The sequence below is a fragment of the Aythya ferina genome, assembly GCF_964211825.1.
Source record: "Aythya ferina genome assembly, chromosome: 11".
Lineage (NCBI taxonomy): Eukaryota > Metazoa > Chordata > Aves > Anseriformes > Anatidae > Aythya > Aythya ferina.
Genome location: NC_140307.1, coordinates 12,537,293 through 12,558,328, shown reverse-complemented (window position 1 = coordinate 12,558,328; position 21,036 = coordinate 12,537,293). Strand labels below are relative to the sequence as shown.

The 21,036-nt window shown below is 58.0% G+C and overlaps 4 protein-coding genes across 4 annotated transcripts; 1 reads left to right on the top strand and 3 right to left on the bottom strand.

Annotated features, from left to right (window-relative positions):
- Positions 1 to 85: 85 nt before the first annotated feature.
- FAM219B (family with sequence similarity 219 member B) lies at positions 86 to 4,814 on the bottom strand (the record flags this gene model as incomplete). Its single annotated transcript, XM_084532176.1, has 7 exons — positions 86 to 586; positions 690 to 738; positions 1,044 to 1,121; positions 1,781 to 1,862; positions 1,950 to 2,055; positions 4,404 to 4,608; positions 4,786 to 4,814. 7 exons carry the CDS (start codon positions 4,812 to 4,814, stop codon positions 434 to 436), a joined length of 702 nt encoding a protein of 233 aa, XP_084388302.1. The 3' UTR covers positions 86 to 433.
- Positions 4,593 to 9,806, bottom strand: COX5A (cytochrome c oxidase subunit 5A). Its single transcript, XM_084532221.1, has 5 exons — positions 9,639 to 9,806; positions 7,263 to 7,379; positions 6,275 to 6,396; positions 5,852 to 5,974; positions 4,593 to 4,733 (listed from the first exon to the last, which is right to left on the bottom strand). Exons 1-4 carry the CDS (start codon positions 9,730 to 9,732, stop codon positions 5,861 to 5,863), a joined length of 447 nt encoding a protein of 148 aa, XP_084388347.1. The 5' UTR covers positions 9,733 to 9,806; the 3' UTR covers positions 4,593 to 4,733; positions 5,852 to 5,860.
- Positions 9,807 to 11,579: 1,773 nt separating this feature from the next.
- On the bottom strand, positions 11,580 to 13,896 carry RPP25 (ribonuclease P/MRP subunit p25). Its single transcript, XM_084532844.1, has one exon. It carries the CDS (start codon positions 13,689 to 13,691, stop codon positions 13,062 to 13,064), a length of 630 nt encoding a protein of 209 aa, XP_084388970.1. The 5' UTR covers positions 13,692 to 13,896; the 3' UTR covers positions 11,580 to 13,061.
- A 2,149-nt stretch (positions 13,897 to 16,045) lies between these two features.
- On the top strand, positions 16,046 to 20,627 carry SCAMP5 (secretory carrier membrane protein 5). The gene is made up of 7 exons (XM_084532218.1): positions 16,046 to 16,125; positions 16,680 to 16,753; positions 16,838 to 16,966; positions 17,696 to 17,852; positions 18,097 to 18,198; positions 18,361 to 18,478; positions 18,557 to 20,627. The coding sequence occupies exons 2-7, from the start codon at positions 16,747 to 16,749 to the stop codon at positions 18,749 to 18,751; spliced, it is 708 nt and encodes a 235-aa protein (XP_084388344.1). The 5' UTR covers positions 16,046 to 16,125; positions 16,680 to 16,746; the 3' UTR covers positions 18,752 to 20,627.
- Positions 20,628 to 21,036: the final 409 nt, after the last annotated feature.

The window sequence follows — 21,036 nt, the reverse complement described above, 5'->3', positions numbered from 1 at the left end:
TGCTGCCTCCCCCGGCCCCAAATCGGGTTCCCCATTGGATTTTCCCCACCTGTGGGGAAAGGAAATGGGAGCGGGGAGACGCCTGGAGTAGCAAGATCCTTTTATTGAGCGCTTCCCTCGCCAGGACACCAAACGGGAGAGCCTCTCTCTCCGGGTGCAGTGTTTAAATAAGGTTCCTCCCTGCGTGCCCGCCGTCCCTGTAGGGCAGCATGACCCCGATTTAGGGCAGCAGGACCCTGATTTAGGGCAGCAGGACCCTGATTTAAGGCAGCTGGTGAGACCGGAATGGCCCCAAGGGGGGGAGAAATCATAATGGGGAGGCCGTCGGTCCCGTCCTGAGCAGCAGTGGGGCTCACAGCAGGGAGCTGCCCCGTGTGACACGGAGGCTTTTGGGGTGCCCCCGGGCGCCCCGAGGGCTGTGGGGTGCCGTGCCCTATTGCAGCACGCAGCAGAGGGAGTCCCCAAAGCACCAGGGGCAGGGGGCGGCGGCGGGTTTTGGGGGAATCAGGTCCAGGTCCTCGTCATCGGGGACCTCGTCCAGGTGGTAGCCGTCCCGCAGCAGCTGCCGGCTCAGCTCCTGGTTCACCTGCGGGGGGAAATGGGGCTGGGACCCCCTCCCCGAGGTGGCAAATCCCCCACAGTGGCCCTGCCAAGCCCCCAGGATGGGAGCTTTGCAAACCTGCACTTGCCTCGGCGGAGGAGTAGCCGGAGGAGCCCCTGGATTCCAGTTCCCCGTCGCTGCGAGGAGGAAAAAAAAGGGGCAGGGTAAGCACCACGGGCATGGGGCTGCTCGGAAACCCCAAAGGATTTGAGGGCAGGGCGGCTGCTGCCTTTAGGGCACGCGGGCACCTCGCTGCTGCCTGCCCAGCCCAGCAGGAGCCTCCTCCAAACTCTCCAAATCTCATCGATTTGGTCAAATCGACGGCCAAAATGGGGTTTGGGGGCTTTTGAAGCGAGGTTTGGAGGGGCTGTAGGGTGCTCCTCGCCCCGATCCCCCCCAGCCCGCCCTCCCCGTGCCCCACAGCGGGGTGCAGGGCGCTCACCTGCCCGAGCTGGGGGACAGCCGCCCGTCCTCCGCCACCTGGCTGAGCGCCACGTAGCCCCCCCGGGACCTGGCGGGCCTGCTGGGGGACACGGGGTGACAGTGGGGCCGCGGGGGGAAAGGGACGGGGAACCTGTGCGCCCCCATGGCCTCAGCCAGCCTCGGCGTCTTCCTCCCAGTATCCCCAGTATCCTCATCACCGTCCTCCCAGTATCCCATCCTCAGCTTCTCAGCACCCTCATCCTCCCCCTCCCAGTATCCTCCTTCCCCTCCCAGTATCCTCATCATCCCAGTATCTTAATCCCCCCAGTATCCCCATCCTCATCCTCCCAGCAACCCCATCCTCCCAGTATCCTCCTCATCTTCCCAGTATCCCCATCCCCATCTTCCCAGTATCCTCGTCCTCATCCTCCCAGTATCCCCATCCTCCCAGTATCCTCCTCATTCTCCCAGTATCCTTGTCCTCCCAGTATCCCCATCCCCCCAGCCCTCCCAGTGTCCCCATCCCCATCCTCCCAGTATCCCCATCCTCGTCCTCCCAGTATCCTCCTCATCCTCCCAGTATCCTTGTCCTCCCAGCCCTCCCAGTATCCCCATCCCCCCAGTATCCTCCTCATCCTCCCAGTATCCCCATCCCCCATCCCTCCCCCATTCCCAGTTCACCCCAAGCCCTTCCCACCCAGCTTACACTCCCCAGTTTGGGTTCAAAAACCCTAAAATCAGGATGTGAGCTCCCACCTTTTAGGCGCTGCCCGTGCCGGGCCCCCCCCCAGCAGCCCGTGCCATCGCGGCGCCGCCTTCGCCGGCTCCCGCGGCCGCTCTGCAAGCAGCGGGGTGAGACCCCCAAGCCCCCCGCGGCCCCGTTGGGGTTTTAGGGCCGGCTCGGGGTGCCCCTAAGGCCACTTACGGAGCTTGGGGTGGCCGGGGGGGGCCCGGCAGAGCAGGTAGGGTCCCCTCCTCTCCGCCCCGGCGCTGCCCCGAGCGCTCGGCCGCCTGCTCTCGCCTCGGGGTGGCTGGAAAGGAAAAGGGGAAGAGTTGGGGGGCAGCCCTGACCCTATAAAGCGCCCTGTGTGTGCTGTGTGGTCCCTATAGCGCCCTGTATGTGTTGTATGGCCCCCCCATGTGCTCGCTCGGCCTCTGTATGGCCTCTGCCCTGAGCAGCCCCTGCCCGGCCCCGTGCAGCCCTGTATGACCGCGGGCACGCAGCCCCATAGGGCTCAGGCCCTACACCGCCCCTCGAGCACAAAGCCCCGCATTGCCCCATAAATACAGCCCAGTCCCAGACTGCTCCCCGTGCACACAGCCCCGCACGAACCCATACAGCCCCATACACACACACAGCCCCATAGAACCCCATACATGAACCCCCAGCCCCATATAACCCCACAGCCCAGGAAATGCCCATTCAGCCCCACATAAGCCCTATATAACCCCATACAGCCCTATACAGACCCACACAAGCCCCTACAGCCCCATATAGCCCCATGCAAACCCCTATATCCTCACACATGGCACCTCGTATAAGCCACACAGTCCCATACAGCCCCACAGCTCCCTATAGCCCCACACAGCCATATACAACCCCATATAACCCTGTACTGCCCCACACAGCCCCATATATCCCCCCACACGGCTCCCTACAATCCCATATAACCCCATACAGCTCCATATATCCCCCATAGCCCCCTACAATCTCATATAACCCTGTACCGCCCCATACAGCCCCATATATCCCCCACAGCCCCCTACAATCCCATAGAACCCCATACAGCCCCATATATCCCCACACACAGCCCCCTACAATCCCATATAACCCCATACAGTCCCATATATCCCCCCACACGGCCCCACATAGCCCCCTACAATCCCATATAATCCTGTACCACCCCATATAACCCCATACAGCCTCATATATCCCCCACACAGTCCCCTACAATCCCATAGAACCCCATACAGCCCCATATATCCCCCCTACAATCCCATAGAACCCCATACAGCCCCATATAACCCAACACAAGCCTGTACAGCCCCATTCAACCCCATACAGCCCCATATAACCCCACACAGCCCCATATAACCCCACACAAGCCTGTACAGCCCCATTCAACCCCATACAGCCCCATATAACCCCATATATCCCCCCACACGGCTCCCTACAATCCCATATAACCCCATACAGCTCCATATATCCCCCATAGCCCCCTACAATCCCATAGAACCCTGTACCGCCCCATACAGCCCCATATATCCCCCACACAGCCCCCTACAATCCCATAGAACCCCATACAGCCCCATATATCCCCCCTACAATCCCATAGAACCCCATACAGCCCCATATATCCCCCCTACAATCCCATAGAACCCCATACAGCCCCATATATCCCCCCTACAATCCCATAGAACCCCATACAGCCCCATATATCCCCCCACACGGCCCCACATAGCCCCCTACAATCCCATAGAACCCTGTACCGCCCCATATAACCCCATACAGCCTCATATATCCCCCACACAGTCCCCTACAATCCCATAGAACCCTGTACCGCCCCATAGAACCCCATACAGCCCCATATATCCCCCCTACAATCCCATAGAACCCCATACAGCCCCATATATCCCCCCTACAATCCCATAGAACCCCACACAGCCCCATATAACCCCACACAAGCCTGTACAGCCCCATTCAACCCCATACAGCCCCATATAACCCCATATATCCCCCCACACGGCTCCCTACAATCCCATATAACCCCATACAGCTCCATATATCCCCCATAGCCCCCTACAATCCCATAGAACCCTGTACCGCCCCATACAGCCCCATATATCCCCCACACAGCCCCCTACAATCCCATAGAACCCCATACAGCCCCATATATCCCCCCTACAATCCCATAGAACCCCATACAGCCCCATATATCCCCCCACACAGCCCCCTACAATCCCATAGAACCCTGTACCGCCCCATACAGCCCCACAGAACCCCATACAGCCCCATATATCCCCCCACATAGCCCCCCACAGCCCCATATAACCCTGTACCGCCCCGTACAGCCCCACAGAACCCCATACAGCCCCCTACAATCCCCCATAGCCCTACGCAACGCCCCACAGCCCCACCTAACCCCCTCTAACCCCACACAGCCCCCTACAATCCCACATAACCCCTCTAACCCCACACAGCCCCAACCCCCCCCCCACCCCCCTCGCCCCCCCCTCACCGCCCGGCCCCGCCCCGCCCCCTCCCGGCCCGCAGCCCCGGGCCCGCCGCCGCCGCCCGTCGCCATGGCCGCGAGGCCCCGCCCCCGCCGCCTCCCATTGGCTGCGCCGCCGGGCGGGGGCGGGGGCGGGGCCTGCGCACCTCCGGCAGGCTCCGGGTGGCCGCCGCGTCCCCGCTCAAAGGTTCCGGGGCGCAAAGGTTCCGGGGCCGGCTGATTTCTAATTTTTTTGTTTCTATTTTGCCTGTTTTTTGCCCAAATTCCTCAGCCCCGCGGACAGAGCTAGCGCAGGAGGGTTCCTGCTCCCCGTAACAAATAACCACAGCACAGCGGTCAGGCCAAGCTTCCCTTTATTAGGCCCGCCCCGCCCCGCAGCATGGCGGCGCGCTGAAGCTCGGTGAAACCACAACACCGCGGCCCCGCGGCGGCCGCCCGCGCTCAGGCCGCGTCAGGAGAACGCTCAAAGAACGCACCTGCAACGGAAAAAAGGCAGAAAAGTCGTCAGAAAGCAGCCTGTTACCTCACCAGCTCCCAAACACCTCCCTGCCCGCCATCGTGACGCAGAGCCCGGCCCTAAGGGTCACGTTAAAAAAATGTGGAAAAAATCCAGAATATGACAAAAAAATGACAGTCTATGACACGGGTAGTCTCCTGGATTAAGAGGCTGCCTTCACATAACTCAAGCTCCATGAGAAGTTTTGTTTTGGGCTTTATTTCTGTCAGGGTTGCCACACACACAGCCTCAGCTAAACCTAACGATGGGTCCTCGTTAAGGATCCCTACAGCTCCTCTGTAACCCCGGCACTGATGCCGCAGACCTAACCCTTTGTTACATCCTTCCCCAGGTTATGCAGTGCTCAGAATTCTGCTTTTTAAGGTGATAAAACAAGCGGCCTCCCAGAACTCGAGGCCAGCGCCATCGGGACCAAGCGCCACACACTGCTCCTGACGTTATCCGTGGGCATCCCGCACACACGTCAGTTAAACTCTGGCTGTGCCACAGCTCATCTGTTTGCTCTGTAAGCACGGGGTCCTGCAAATTAGCAGAAATTATGTTATTTTAACTACAAGGTAAAGGAACTTCAGTGTTGTTAGGTGACCGTCAATAGTGGGGCTCATTTGCTAGCATGAGAGAGAAACGAGCACCTCCCCATTTTCTAAATTGGCTACAATAAAATGAAAGCTTGAGCACTTCCAGATGAAATAATCCTTCCATTTGCTAAAAAAACTTCTCAGGAAAAGGACACCCCAGGGCTGCACAGTCCCGCAGGAACTGCTCTGTGTGGGTCTGGCCACTTAAACCATGATAAATTTTCACAATAAAACCCCATTCTTCCTTCAATGCTCAAATTTCCCAGTTACAGCTAGGGAACTGCGAACATCCCCCTCATGTCCCAAGGCCAAATGTTTTTCAGACAGGTTTCAGTGTCACTAAGGTGATGTCTTCCTATCAAAAACCTCAACAGGAGCCGGAGCTTCCTTGCCACACTGGGTTTGTGGAAGGCTGTGAGGAGCACTCCGGCTTTGCCAGAGGAGTTTTAGGGTACAGGAGTCCCAGGCCAGGAGCCTGGGAAGCGAGAGCACCCCTTACCAACATGGTTTATGCTTTGTCCAGGCCCAGTTCCTCTGGAGTGGAGATTCCTAGTTCACTCAAAGTTGGTCTAAGTTCCTGGATAACGTACGGATAGATTTCCTTGTGCGGTCCTGCCTTGTCCTACAAGAAAAGGAAGGGCGTTAGTCAGAGAGCAAAGTCCAGCACCCTACAAATCCAGCACCAAAGTGCCCCAGCGATCCCACACGGCTGCAAAACACCCCAAAGCAACACCAAGCTCCTGTCTGGGGGATTTTCAGAGCATTAACAGTGACACCACGCCCTGTGTAACACCAGCTAACGCCTAGCTGAGGGGCACCCTGCGTGTCATTTCCAACCTGCTCCCTGGGATGGAAGCAGCCCCGAGAGGAAACCTAGAGAAACCCCACAGAAAGCAGCAGCTGCACCCCGCACCCCGCTCACCTTCACGACCTCCAGGATGCGGACCGCGCTGGCGAAGTCGTTTAACCGTCTGCACGCCCGCAGAGCTGCATCGATGATTTTTGGTTCCGGAACCAGGTCGTAGCCCACCAGCGTGTTTATACCTGTGAGCACAGGGAAACATTGAGTAGCTCGGCCCAGGCTACCAAAAGGAGCCTGCTAAGCATTGTTTTGCTGCAGCTCGTGACAGAAGTAATAATTAACACCACCAGGAGCATCCGACTGGCACTTTCACTGCTATTTTGAACACACATCCACACCCCAAGGGCGTTCTTTTGCTCTTCTCCCTCTCACTGTCGCTCACTGCTACGCCTATAACCAGCTTTTAAGTTAATTTTGTGAAATCCCAGTGGGCCAGTAACATCCACGCTCCCCAAAGCGGCGTATGTGGGGAGCCTGCTACAGAACCATAAAGAAATCCAAAAAACTTTGTTCCTCCTAGCGCAATGCAGGCAGCCTGTTCCCTTCCTCTCCCTCCAAGGGGAAGGACCCAACCCTGGTCATCCACATCACACGGGAACAATCCCTCTGGCGGTTATTTTAAGCCCTAATTAGGATAGGTTAATAGCAGCTGGCAGCTGCACAGCAAGCAACATGTGGAGACAACCAAACAGTCTGCAGCAAGTTATGGCCAAGCCACTTGCTCAAAGCCCAAAAAAAAATGTGTGTGGTCTCCCATCAGGCAGCAGCTGAGCTCAGAAACTTTCCTCAGAGCCAGTGTTTCTCTCCTTCTCTCTCTTGGTCTTTGAGAATACGTGTTCTGGGGCACTAGAATTAAAAAAAACTTGTGTTCCTACTGCTTTATACCCTCTTTCTCCTCATTTTCCATGCTGTAGTTCCTTCCAACATCCTTGTTGTATTAGTGAGGTGTCATCACCCACCGCAGCAAGCTCAGCAAGCCCTCACGGCTCCAGATCCCAAACAAAACTGCATTTTCTGCAGGTTACCCCTCCCTTTTCCTTCCACATACCTTTCCTTAGCTCCCAGGCGTCGATATCTGGCTTGTTGAAATACGTCACCCAGCGAGCGTCGAACTCCTCGTCCGACTCCTGCGACCCATGGGAGTAGCAGCGGGCGTGCAGCACGGCTGGATGCAGGGAGAGAGGAGGAGGCTGTGAGCCCACACAGGAGCGGTGCACTTTAGCCCTGACCGAGGGAACAGCAGCTATAAAAGCACGCGTCTCACTCGCGGCGTTGGATTTGGACCAGTACTGAGCACCAGGCGGGCGCAGCTCGTTAACTAAGCGCTGTTTGCCTCGTGGCACAGCGCCCTGCCCTCCAGCACAGACTTCCACAGCACTCCCGGAGCCTGCAGCCGGAGCAGGATTATTTAAAAGGAGAGGGAAAACGCAAGTGAAAAACAATTCTGTGCAGCCAGCCCTCTACAGATGCCTTCTGGGACCCGTTTCCATAAGGCAGAGGAATTTTCTCTCTTTCCAGAGCTCAGTGATTTAGGTTAATGAGCTTTTCAGCAGCCTTCCCCCCCCCAAAATAAGAGCCTACAGCCGAGGAGTTACAACGTTATCCAACTGCGATGAACGCCCCGATTTATTCTGCAGCATCTTCCCCCTGCAGCCGACTCCTGCAGTTGCTCGGTAGCTCATTCTGTCAGCCAGAGGATTTCTCTGCTCACACACCCACCCTGCTGGGCGCCTCCTTCCTAACAGGTCGGTGATTCCACCACAAGCTCCGAGCTGATAAAGGGTTTTTTAGTGTCATTTTTGGGAAATAATCAAAATGAGCACGCCAATCTAAGCCCTTGGAGAGTTATTTCTCCCAACAGGCTCCTGAAGAAGAAAAAAATACTGCCAAGTTTGGCTGCCTTTTTTTTTTTTGTGGCTGCTCTGTTCTTTTCCGGCACAAAGGTCGCAGCAGTTTGTCAGGAGGAACCACAGCCGGGCTAGAAGCAGAGCCAGGTACTTCGCAAGCTGCTCTGCCCCTCCAGGAGCCTCTCTCTGCCCATGTTTGCAGAGCTCGGCTGTGACCTTGAGGGCTCCAAGATCCACTTCTGAGGAAGCTGCAGACAGCTGCTCACTTTCTCTTTCCTAACCCGGCGTGAACTATTCACCCTGACCAGCCAGGAGGGTTCTTTAAAATCAAGCAAAAACCCCCACGTGCCGGTGCCTGCATTGTTTGCATGGCTGATGGGGCTGGGCTGCACTTTTCCTCCTTTCCCACAGGCGTTTTTCCTTTTGGAGGATCCCCCAAAGCAGTGCTTTAATTTACAACACACACAACAGGAGCTGTAGGGCTATCGAGGAGTATTTTTAGCCTCATTGAGTGAGGGCCCAGCCGGAACACAACCCAGATTTTGAGCCGAATTTATCACAGCCCAATCTTTGAGTCGCAATCCCGGTTTACACCTGCCCCAAAGCATTTTCGGTGGTTTTATCAGGAAGCAGGCAGAAGCCGCCGAGCTCTGACGCCCTCGCTCGCCCCTTCCCGCTGACCTTCCCCAATGACACCGCTCCAAGCGCTCCCTGGGACAGCGGCCTCCCCCTTCTGGCCGGCATCGCCCTACTGCAGGAGCCCCAAAAGCCCCAAAAGCAGGACCCCAGAGCTTCATCACTACTGCCTGACGGCATTTCCCTGTGCGACCCACACGTAGCCTTGGATATGCCTGGTAACAGTGACTGCCTGGCTCACAGCTCTGGGGTGCTGACTGCAAACCTCAGTCTTAAGCAAAAGGACAATTTAACAGACACGGTTAGACTGTTGGTTTTTTTTGTTTGTTTGTTTGTTTTCCAAAAAGGGGAAAATAATAACACAAAGATTCCTGAATTTGGGATTTCCAGGGGGTATTTTTCAATTACAGCTGTGTTCCTTTCCAACCTTTTTCTCTCTAAAGCTCATGCTTGCTGTCAGAATTGAGCACTACACAACCCAAATCCTGCTTTGTTTTGTTTTTTTTCCCCCCCAGAATTTGACAGCTGAGCTTACAGAACCCCCAGCCCCCCCAGACCGATGGGGGGGGGCTGACAGGCAGAGCACCCCGCACGAGGATCAGGACGGGGCCACACACACACACCCCCATGCCCATTCCACCCCATTTCACCCCACGAGCCAACCAACCCCCAACGCCCCCAAAACCCCCCGAATTTCCCCCAAAACCCCAAATCCACCCCCGGAGCCCAGCAGGCAGCACAAAACCCCACACCCCACCCACCCCCCCCGCTGCCCTCCGACCTCCCCAACCCCACAGCCCCGAGCCCGGGGGCACCCCCAGACCCCCCCCCCAAACCCCTCAAACCCCTCCCGTTCCCCCCCCCTCCCGGTACCGGGCCTCATTCGCGGCCTAGCCCCGGGGTCACGGCAAGGACGCGGCGGCGGCGGGCCCAGGGCTCACCCGCGGGGCCGAGGGGGCGGCGGAGGGCGGCGGCGCGGAGCCCGAGGGCGGCGGCGGGGCGGCGGAGGAGGAGGCGGGCGGCGGCGGGCAGCATGGCGGCGGCGGCGGCACCGGCGGCACCGGGGCGCTCGGAGGAGGAAATGGAGGGCGGGCGGGAAGCGGTGGGAAGGGGGGGGGGGAGGACGGAGGCTGCGCGGGGACAAAATGCCGCGGGGACGCCGCGCGCGGTCACGTGGCTGGAGGGAGAGGGGAGGGGGGAGGGAGAGGGGAGGGGGGAGGGAGGGAGAAGGGGGGGGCTCGCCGCCATTTTGTGGTGGGGAGCGGGTCCTGCTAGGGTATAGGATAATAGTGTGCTGTGTCCTGAGTGGGAAGGGTTGTGGAGGCCGGCTCCTGGCTCCATGCGCCACCCAAAAGTTAAAGCTTGTGTCTCAGAAGCGCTTCTGTCTGCAAACAGTCCCCAGTGTGCCGTGCCCACGTCCCCGTCCCACCTCTGGGTGCAGAATTTTGCCCTCACGCCCACCCCGAGCCTCCCCTGTCCCAGCTCTGTGCTGTCCCCTCGGGGCCTGTCGCTGTCCCCAGAGAGCAGAGCTCATCGCCTGCCCCTCCGCTCCCCTCTTTGGGGTGAGCAAACCATGGAACCTCAGCCACTCCTTGCACATCCTCCCCTATAGACCCTTCACCATCTTCATAGCCCTCCCTCAGACGCTCTGGTAGTTTCATGTCCTTACACCCGGTGCCCAAACTGCACGAGGTGCTCGGGGTGAGGCGGCCCCAGCAGGGCAGGATGATCCCTTCCCTCAAGCACTGTGCCCGAGGCACCCCAGCACGCAGTCTGGCTGCCGGGCCACGCTGCTGCCTCGGCTCCCACCCGCAGCAGCACTTCTTGGCATATCTCAGAGCCATGTTGTGTCCCTGCTGCCATGGGGCTGTCCCTACCGCTGCCCCTGAAGCCACCAGGCTTGCAAAATGACCCCAAAATTACTCTTTGTGGGCACCTGGGGCTGTGTCTCCGCAGCACACAATCCCCGCACTGTTTTCACTCACAATGTTCCCTCAGGACCCCGTTGAGCCAGATGCCATCCTGCTATTTATAAATGCTTCATATTTCGAGTTAGTCTTTTTTTTTTTTTTTAACTATTTCCTCATGCAGGAAATCCTTGGTACGCAGCCAGCAACATGAGGCGTTTGAAATCCCCAGGCTCCTGTTGCCTCCAGGATTGCAAATTGCCTGCGTGCAAAATCAATTAAAAATAATTTTGAACATTAACGAAATAATAAGGTGAAACAATTGACTTCTTTTTCCCTCTCTCCTTGCTCCTCTCTTTCCTGGGAGCAACGTGAGATGGCAGCAGGATGAAGGACTCCTAGTTCTCAGCCTCATTTGTGCTTCGATCAGTGTTTACTAAGCAGTGCGGTGGCACTGGAGGGTGACGAGGGGCAAAAATGCTGAGAACTTAGAGAATCTCAGCTGGATACCAAAGGACGCAGGCCACAAAGCAGTTGGGGATGCTCTGGGTGAATTGCACTTGGTTTATTTCCATCTCCCACTGACACAGGCTCTGCTCATCTGATAGGAAAGCTTTCCCAGCCCCTCTCCTTGGTTTGATGGGGAAGCCATCGCATTGGTAAGGTTAAATAAATCTGCCCCCAAAGTCCTGCCATTGCCGGCCAGCATGTTAGGAGACCAGAAATCCTTGGCTGTGATCAGTGAGGGCAAGGTCGAGGCTTTGGGGGAACATCACCCTCTGTGATGTCCAGGATTCCCCATCTCTTTATGCATAGTAGGAAGTCCTTCTTTAGCCTCATTTAGGGTGGAAACTGGTGGGAGATGCTATGGGGTCTGTTCAGCCTCCTCCACTTCTCATGTCCCCCCACCCCCGTACACCTCCCATCTCCCTGCATGGAAAAACAAACAAACGAACAAAAAACACAGACAAAAAATGAAACAATTGGTAATTAATGTTCAATTACACCGTGGCAGATCCGTGAAAGGAATCAATCTGCAGCAGGGCAGATAAGCGGGAGCCTCTGGCCCGGAGGAGCAGCTGCCTGCTGAGGGAGATAACAAGGTCATTGCCAAACAAAACAGCCCCCTGCTTCCTCCTCCTCCTCTTCCTCACTCCCCTGCTCTCCTTCCAATCCCTCTCCCAGCCAAGCAAAGCGATTTTCCAGATGGGGGCTCTGGGGGAGGCTTTGCCAGGCTCTGCTGTGCAGGCGGGGGCCAAGTGGCTGCCAGGGCATGCAGGAGAGGCTGGCCCCGATCCCTCGTCCCCTGGGGACACGGTTTGGCCAGGATCCCCCCCATTCTGGCTTGGCAGTCCCACCCTCCCCGCACCCATCTGTGCCATGGGCGGTCGCAAAATTGATCCCCCCATTTTCCCACAGGCATATCCCAGCTATTTCTAACGAGCTTTTATTCTCGATTAGTTTCCTTTTACCCCTAGAAAAAGCAGGGGGGTCGCTCTGAAGGGCTTTCTCCGTGAGCCAGCCCTCGGCAAGGGCTCTGCAGCCAAACCTACAAAGGCACAAGCTCCCCCTTGTCCCGGTGTCCGTCCAGCACGCAGCAGGAGATGAGCTGCCCGATGCTCCCCATCGCCCCAGTCCCTCGACATCAGGCTTTCACCGTGGCTCTGGATCCTGCAAACAGCTCCGGGAGAGTGAAGACCCGAATATCTGATACGAGAAGGATTATTTCATTTTCTTCTCTTTGGGGGCTGCTATTAAAATATAACAAACAAACAAAAAAAGCAGTGCTCCAGGGCTCATTTCCTTGGCTCTCGGGCTGCAGCGGTGCTGGGAGGGGATGGATCAGCTTCAGGTATTTCAGAGAGAAGCACAAAATAGAAACGGTGCCACGTTGGAGGGGAAGGGAAGACAAGCAGAGGGGCAGGAGAGGCAGAAAGCGACCTACCCGCTTGTTTGTGTGTTATTCGGGATGAATTGCAGGAGCCACGAGGCGCGGAGCCCAGCATTAATAAACCTGACAGCTCCTCTCCGGGCGCAATCGAAGCGGTTTTCGTAATGAAGGTGTCACTCCAGGGGGCTGTGGGCAAAGCTGCCTCTCCTGATGGCCTCTCGGTGTGGAGCAGTGCCGCTTTTCCCGGGCTGGGCAAAAAGCAAAGGATGCTCCGGCTCCGTGGGAGTCCCGGGGGTCCGCAGCCCTTTTCGGCAGGGGGTTATTTAGCAGGGGGGCGTGAGCAGCTCCGCATCCCCGCACGCGGTGCCAGGCAGAGGAAAAGTTTGGAGAGGGGAGGTTTTCCTGCAGGCAGCCCCCATCCTTGCCTCCTTGCCTGCAGTCACCAAAACGGGGAACCGGGAGGGGGGACAGGGTGGTTTGTGGCATTGCCACCGCCCTGGGGACAGCAGGATCAGCAGCCCCCCAGGTGCACCCCCTGAACCCCCCTGTAAGCAGGAGGTGGCAGGTCAGTGGTGGCCCTCCAGCTGGCTGTCCCTGTCCCCCGAGCCCCACAGGCTGCTGCCGGGGCTGGCTCCCTGCACCTTTTTGGGCAGCAGCTCCTCGCAGGGAGGTGGCAGGGGCCGCTTCTGCCCCTTGGCGGAGGAGCTCGAGGGGTCTTCTCCCGGCTGGCTGGGCTCGGGGGGCTGGTAGCCCGTCTGGTTGGGGTCCAGGGGGTCGCGGGAGAGCAGGATGCAGATGGAGGGCACGTTCTTGTGGACGGTCAGGTTCTGCGCCGCGCTGCCGGGCGGCGGGTCCTGGTTCTCCCAGACCTCCAGCAAGGTTTTGTAGCGCACCTTGGTGACCTGGTGGAGCCCCCCCAGCTTGCGCTTCATGATCTCCACGCAGGTGATGGTCTTGGTGACCGCCCGGCCGCAGCCGCTGAAGACGATCTGCCGGCTGCCCTTCAGCTCCATCTGGGCCATGGCGAAGCTCATCAGGTTCCTGATCTTGCTGCCCTCCTTCACCTTCATCTCCACCACGCCGGGGGGCAGGTCGGGGAAGGGCAGGGGGCTCTCCTCCTCCGACGTCCTGACCTTTCGGAAGTTCTCCATCCCGGCTGGGGCTGGGGGCTTGGCCGCCCCTCCTTGGGCTGACATCGCTCGGCCCTTCCCGGTGGGCACAGCGGGCACCTAGCCCACTGCTGGCCTTAGCCTGGGGGTGTCCCCAGGGGGCTGCGTGGCTGCGGGACCCCCCAGCCGCCCCTGCTTGTCCCCACCGGCTGCGGCTCTCGGTGATGCTTGGGCTCCTCCGCTCCCGCTGCGGCGCTGGCTTCTGCCGCTCTTTGCTTCATTGTGGACTTCAGCAGCCCCCAGAGCAGCTCGGTGTAATTAGCAGATCCTCCCCCTCTCCCTCCCCTCCTCCTCCTCCTCCTCCTCCTCCTCCCCTCGCTCAGCCTCCCGTGCCAGCACCCAGCCGCTGCCTCCATCCCTGCGAAGGCAGAGGGAGAAGCTCTCTCCTGGCTTCGCGATGCTCCCGGAGTCCTGCCCCCTTAAAGAGAACCTGGTCCCTTCCCTCAAGGGCACCGAGAGCTGCCCGATAATGTCAGCAGTTGTCCCCTGTCACCTCTTGCCTGTCCCCTGTCCCCCCCGGCCTCCACCTCGCTGCCCAGGGATCATTGCACAGTGGAAAGAGATGCCCAAGTATTGCCTTGCGGCCAAATCTTATCGCCCTCCGGAGGACCCGGGATTGTTTTCACCCCGAGCAGGGCTTGCAAAAGCCATAAATAAATAAACGGGTCTGAAAGTCCTATCCCTGCTGCCCCTAAAGCAGGTAGGAGGGGGCACCACTGCTGCGACGTCCCCTGGTCCTGGCCACCAGCCTCGGGGGGCCAAAAGGGGCTGCAGATGCACAGGGGGACACCTCATGGTGTCAAATGGGGCACCCCATAGTGTAAAGGGCTGGGAGCCCCGTGGGGACAGAGAGAAGGAGAGAATCCTCCCCTGAAAGCAGCTGGCACCAAGAGGGGAAACTGAGGCAGGGCCACAACGACAAGGGGACCCTCATGTCAGATCTCCCTTCAGCCTGGCCGGGGTGGATTAAAGCTGCTGGGGGAAAACACCCCAAAAGATGCTACCTCCCCACCCCAGGAAAATAAATAGGAAGGATTTCAGCAGCCGTGCACGTGGCTGGAAGGAAAGCTGTGGGCTGGGGCCAGGTCCTGCCATCCGCAGTCCATTTTTTCGCAGCGCTCCGCAACGCTTCAAATGGAAATGAGCTGCGTTATTAGCAGCTCCACCGCTAATTACCATCCGAAGCCATTCATTACCCTGCCAGCGCGTCTGCTGGGGGACAGCAGCGCAGTTATTCCACGCTGGGGAGCAGCGGGGTGGGAGAGGAATGGGAGCAGGACTGGGGGGTGGGGAAAGAATTGAGTAAAAAAAACAGGGAATTGGTTAAGATGGAGAAGAGGCCGATGGCAGAGGCTGCAGAAACCCGAGCCCTGCCCTCCGCCTGCCCCGGCTATATTTTCTTTCAGCCGCTGAATGCGGGAGCAGCTCGGAAAGTTGGAGCAGGTGATACGGGGACAGTCGGTGCCCATCTGTGTGTCACATCGGGGCGGCTCAGGTCTCGGGAGCACAGCTCCGCTCTGACCCCAAACCCTGACCCCGCACCCAGGGACCCCTGCTGTGGGGTGAGCCCCTCCACCGAGCTGCAGCACGATGGGGCAGAACAGGAATTACACCCCCAGGGCACCAAGAAACCCCCGGGACCCCAACCAACAGGTCCAGGAGCTCTGTTTAAGCTCAGCCCGGGGCTTTCCCCACAGTTTGGGGTTTGTGGGGCGCCAGCTCTGGGGGTACTGGGGCCTCCTGGATGGGAGCTCAGCCCGTGGATTGATCCGGGAGCTGCTCAGCTCTTGCTGGACCTGGCTTTTAGGGGTTTTTGGGGATGAATGCTGTGTTTGGTGGGGGTGTGCTGCTGGGCCTGGGCTGCTGGCTGTCCCCTCTGGCTGGCCCCAATGTTTTGGGGGTGCTGGCTGTGCCCTTCCCCCTGGCTGCCCAGCCATCCCTTATGAGCAAGGGGAACCAGAGCTATTCCCAGCGCCCTGCTAACAGCACTGACGCACAACCACGTCACCCTAATGCTGTGCCCATGCCCTGAAGGCACCAGAAGCACCATTTCCCTACAGAAATGCCCCAAAAGCGCTGTCTCGCTGCAGCACCCCGTTGGCAGGAGACCCCACCACCCACCTCCCCCCCCGGGCCGTCCCCTGACTCTTCCCACCACCCCCCCCCCCCCCCAGGGGACAGAGGACACCCGTGTCTTTTGGCGTTTTCAACATTTTTTGGTGTTTCTCGGTACTTTTTGCGTTCAACCCCACAGCACCCCCTGACCCCACAGCCCCCCCCCCCCGCGCCCCCTCCTCTCAGGGCCCGCCGGGCGGCAGCGGGACCCTGGACAGCTCCCGAGCTCTCGCGAGACTTGCGGGCGGCGCCGTGCGTGGGGCGGCGAAATCTCGCGAGAGCGCGGCCGCTGCGGCAGGAGCGGCGCCGGGCGGCCGCCGCCACCCGCGACGGGCCCGTGGGGACGGTGAGGGGCGGCCACGGCCACGGGGGGGCCCGCCCGGGGCCTCGTTTTTGTTTTTTTTTTATTTTTTTTTTACCACGTAGCCCCAGCCAGCGAGCCCGGGGGGAGCCCGCGGGGTCGCGACACGCGTGGGGAGCCCGCCGGCGACGCGCGTGGGGGGCCCGCTCGCGACTGTCGCGATATGACGGGGGTGGGGAGGGGGCTGAGGGGGTGTGGGGGGTGCTGGGCCCACCCCAGCCCGTCTGGGGGACACGCGTGGGTGTCCTGTGCTCACCCCCCCTCCTCCGTGGGTTCCCCCCGCCGTGGGTGCCCCCTCCGGTGGGTTGCCCCCCCCCCGGGTCCAAATCCTCGTTAATGAGGGGTTAATTAGGATTAATGAGGGGTTAATTAGGGTGTCGGCGTGGGCGGAGGGAGCAGGGTTTATCCCGGAGATGAGGCTGTGGGCAGGGAGCTCGGGGACCCTCTGGTTCCAGCCCCTACCACGGGCAGGGCCGTGTCCTCTTTTGCCTTTCTCCACACCCCGCTTTATTTTTCCCTCATTTTTCTCTTTCCTCCAGCTTTCACACAGCTCCCAGCTCTTCTCCAGCTTCCCTGTGGAGTTCTCTCAGCTGAGAGCGTGCCAGCATGGCAGGTAGGGGGGTTTCCGCAGGGACTTGGGGTAATTCCTGCTCTCTGCCCCTTCTTGACTCATTTTTTGTTTTTTTTTTCTTTTCAGAGAAAGCCAACAACTTCCCCCCGCTGCCCAAGTTCATCCCCCTGAAGCCATGTTTCTACCAGGACTTCGACGCGGAGATCCCACCGCAGCACCGCACCATGGCCAAGCGGCTCTACTACCTCTGGATGCGTGAGTGCGGGCTGTCCTCCGTGCGGGCTGCGGGTCCCCGGCCCCAAAACAAGGATATTGCTCTCCCTCCTGCCCCCTGGGCCTTTGTGTCTCCTGCCCAAAGCCTTTAGGGATGGGGCAGGGGTGCAGCATCCCCTGGATTTCCCACCATCGTGGTGGAGGATTTGCTGCTAGCGAAGCCTTTTGGGTTTCCTTTGCAGCTAGGGGCTTTCTCCACGGCCCCAAGCTCCTGGCGACCCCTTTGTGGGCTCCCAGAAGCCCTGACCCTCATGCCCACGTCCAGCGTGAAGCCAGATGTGTGGGCTGGATTCCTCTGAGAGCCTTGCCTCTTTCTCTCTGCATGCGTGTGCCGTGCTCAGTGCTGAGAGCCACTGCTCTTCTCTAACCCCTTCAGCTCGCCCCGGTCTCTCTAACATCCCCCTGCATGCCAGGAGGGCTCTTGTAACCTTTCCACAAAAAGGAGGAGGGAAGAAAAGTAGTTGTGCTTCCTTGGGGAAGCTGTTTTGGGGTGTTAAATCCCCCCAGCTCACGCCTGCTGGCTTTTGGAGCTGTGTGTCCAGCCAGCTCTGTCTCCAGAGCACTTTCCTCCATCTCGCCCATAAACGCGGGCAGGATGAGTCCCCTCGGGGGGCTCTGGGGGGTTGGAGCTGCCGTAGGGTTTCGGGATCACGCCGCCCTCCTCGTGCACGCTACTCTGCTCCCTCTGCGTGTGTGTGTGTGTGTTTGCAGTGAACAGCATCACCTTGGCGGTGAATCTCGTTGGCTGCCTCGCATGGCTGATTGGAGGCGGCGGAGCTGTTAATTTGGGACTGGCAATTCTCTGGCTCATTCTCTTTACGCCCTGCTCCTATGTCTGCTGGTTTAGACCTATTTACAAAGCTTTCAAGTAAGTGGTCACACCTGAGCCTGGCTTCTCAAGGTTTGTGTTTTTTGTTTTTTGGAAACTTCCACGTGGTGCTTAGCTTGAGGCACTGCCTGAATATTTGGGGAATTTCTGCTCTTCCTGGCCAGCCTTCTAGCTGTACTTCCTAACCTTTACCATGAGGCTGTTTGGGGCTGTTTGGGGGTGCCCCGTGTAGGCAGAGCAGCGGGGAAGGAGGCTCAGGAGCTGACGGAGCCCTCTCTTGCAGGACAGACAGCTCCTTCAGCTTCATGGCCTTCTTCTTCACCTTCATGGCCCAGCTGGTGATCAGCATCATCCAGGCCGTGGGGATCCCTGGCTGGGGCGTCTGGTAAGGACCTCGCTTCTCCCACGGGTGCTTGGGCACCCAGGGGAGGTGTTTGTGCGTGGTGGGGTGGAGAAAAAAGGGGGAAGCTGCCTCTCAGGGTCTTAACATTGTGGGCAGCTTCTCCCCTTGGGGGTGCTGAGCGTGGCGGCTTCCATCTCCTTGCAGCGGCTGGATTGCGGCGATCTCCTTCTTCGGGACCAACGTGGGGTCGGCCGTGGTGATGCTGATCCCCACCATCCTGTTCACGGGGATGGCGGTCTTCTCCTTCATCGCCCTCACTATGGTATGACGGCGGGGTGGTGGCAGCAGGGTGCTGGCCATGTGTTTTTTTCCCCTCTTTCCAACCTCTTCTCGGCTCCAGGTGCACAAGTTTTACCGGGGGAGCGGCGGGAGCTTCAGCAAAGCGCAGGAGGAGTGGACCACGGGCGCCTGGAAGAACCCGCACGTGCAGCAGGCAGCGCAGAGCGCGGCGATGGGGGCGGCGCAGGGGGCCATGATGCAGCACGAGACGCAGTACTCGGCCACCCCCAACTACACCTACTCCAACGAGATGTGAGCCGCGGGGCTCCGTCTGCGGGAGGAAAGCACTGGGGGGGAAGGAGGAGGAAGGCTGAGTCGAGTTCCTGCAGCTGTTGCAGAAAGCCAGAGCGAACCATCATCTTTCCCTGTTCTCTGTAACAGAACCTACTTTTTTTTTCCCCTTTTCCCCCTCATCACCTCAAGCTCCTCTTTTATTTCTCTTTTATTCCTCATTCTGAAGAGGCTGTGAGCTGCCCTGCAGGACTCTTGCTGTACGTGATAGTACGTGTACATTCCTGTGTCTTCTTTTCCCTGTGAAGTAGTGCACGGTGGTAACTTTTTAATTACTGTGGTGATAGGTGTGTGTTAGAACTACATCAGCCAAAAGCCCCCCCCAAAAGGGAAAGATCACAAAATAGTGACCAGCACCCATCTCCCTCCTAAATAAGAGCTGAACTACAGGTTTCTGACGTGTGAGTTTCCTTTCACTTGGTAGAATCCAGCCATTTGCCAGTGTCTCAGCAAGGGCAAGCAATCCTGGGAATTCTTTTCTTCTGCTTTTTAACTAGCAGGTGGCTGATTTAGCCATTAAAAAAAAAAGAAGAAAAAAAAAGTTTTAGCTGATTTTTAAATCAGGAGAGAGAGAACCCTTCAGCCCTGCTGTTGACATGCTGGAAGCCAAGAGATTCCTAATCCAATCCCTGGCTCAGGATCTCCATCCACCTTCTCTCAGTGCGTGGTGTTGTACCTGTGTAGTTTACATTTTGCTGTGGAAGAGCAGTATTATTTTGGCGTGGCTGCAGGTGAGAGCTGCTGTGTGCATGGGTGCGTGCGTGTTGGGGAGCAAGGACAGGTTTTCTCTGGGGGCTGAGACCAGCCCGGTCCCGTGTCCTGGTCCTGTTTTCTAAAGGCTTCTATTTCAGAACTAAAACTGGCAAAACCTGGCAGAGTGTCTCTCGTGGGACCTATTTTTGGTGCAATCTTGCCACCCCACATACAACCAGCCCCGCCGATGCTGTAAATAATAATAATACTCCCTGTTGGCTCGCAGCTCTTTAGGGAATCTCTGGGCTGGTGGGAGTGACTCCTTGCTCGCACTCCTAAGCAGTGCAGTGAAACTTGGCTGCCTGGCTTTAGTAGGATGCTTTGTGAGAATGAGTCCTCCTGGTCCACCAGCCCCCAAATCCTGCCCAGTTTGGGAAGGTCGGGCTTGCAGGGAGGCAGCAGGGCTCAGGGCTGGTTTGTAAATGGGAGCAAATGGACATTGTGAGGCAGGAGGAGGGAAAGCTCCTTCTCAGAGATGCTTTTCAGACTCTAAATGCACTTTAAACAACCATTATTTTTTTCCTTCAAGTCCTAGAAAAGCAACCCAAAAGGGAATGCAGCCCTCTGGCTCCAACCCCTCCTGCCCCACAGGTGCCCCAGTGATGCTGGCACTGCAGGTGCTGTGCCCCTGCCTGCCCCCCAGCAGTTTGGCAGTGCCCGGATGCGAGACCTGCCCACGGGGCTGGCACCAAACTGGAATTTCTCTCTTATTTTTTTCCCAGCAAAGCACACCAAGAATAGTTTCCTTTTTAAGAGTATCACTTCAGTCATTTGGCAGTAGGTAGTTGTCTCTTGACAAGACTAAAATGCAGCTAATGATAAAAATGCCTGTCTGTGTATGCGTGTATATATATGTATAAACTGTAAGGAGAAAAGTAATCCGTTGCTGAGCCTATTATGTACTTAATCAGGTTTAAATATTGTGCAATTCATTTCTAGCTAGCCTAAAACTTACTATGCCAAATCATGTGCTCTGTCATCCATGTCTGCAAAATAACGAAGTGATTTCACCTCTCGCGTTTATATCGAGCCGCAGAAATGATAACCTGTACCGCGCTGTAACTAACAGGCACTGCTTCAGCACCTCACCCTCCTCTCCCGTGTGTCTCCTCTGTGCAAGCCGGGCCCCTCACTGGCCCCACACGCGCCTTGCCCTGCTGGAAGCTGGCCGTGGCACCACACCGGCTCACGGGGTGGTTATTTTTAATTAGCAGCTGTGTTAATTGGGTTATGAGCCGTGGCTTGTCTCCCCTTCTGCACTGATTATTTAATAACAAGAGGGGTGGCCACAAGCTGGGACTTGGCAGCTGCACCAGGGGAAATTCGGGGGAGGCTGTGCGCTAACCCAGCTCTGCTCTGCCTGTGGGGTGCCAGGAGTAACCCTGCACCCTAGGGCTCTGTCCGTGTGCCCTTGCTCTCACTTTCTCCCTGTCTGCTTTTGATTTTAACCCCTAGCAGCCAATTTTTACCCCTTAGCAGCGACTCCTTTGCCTGGGA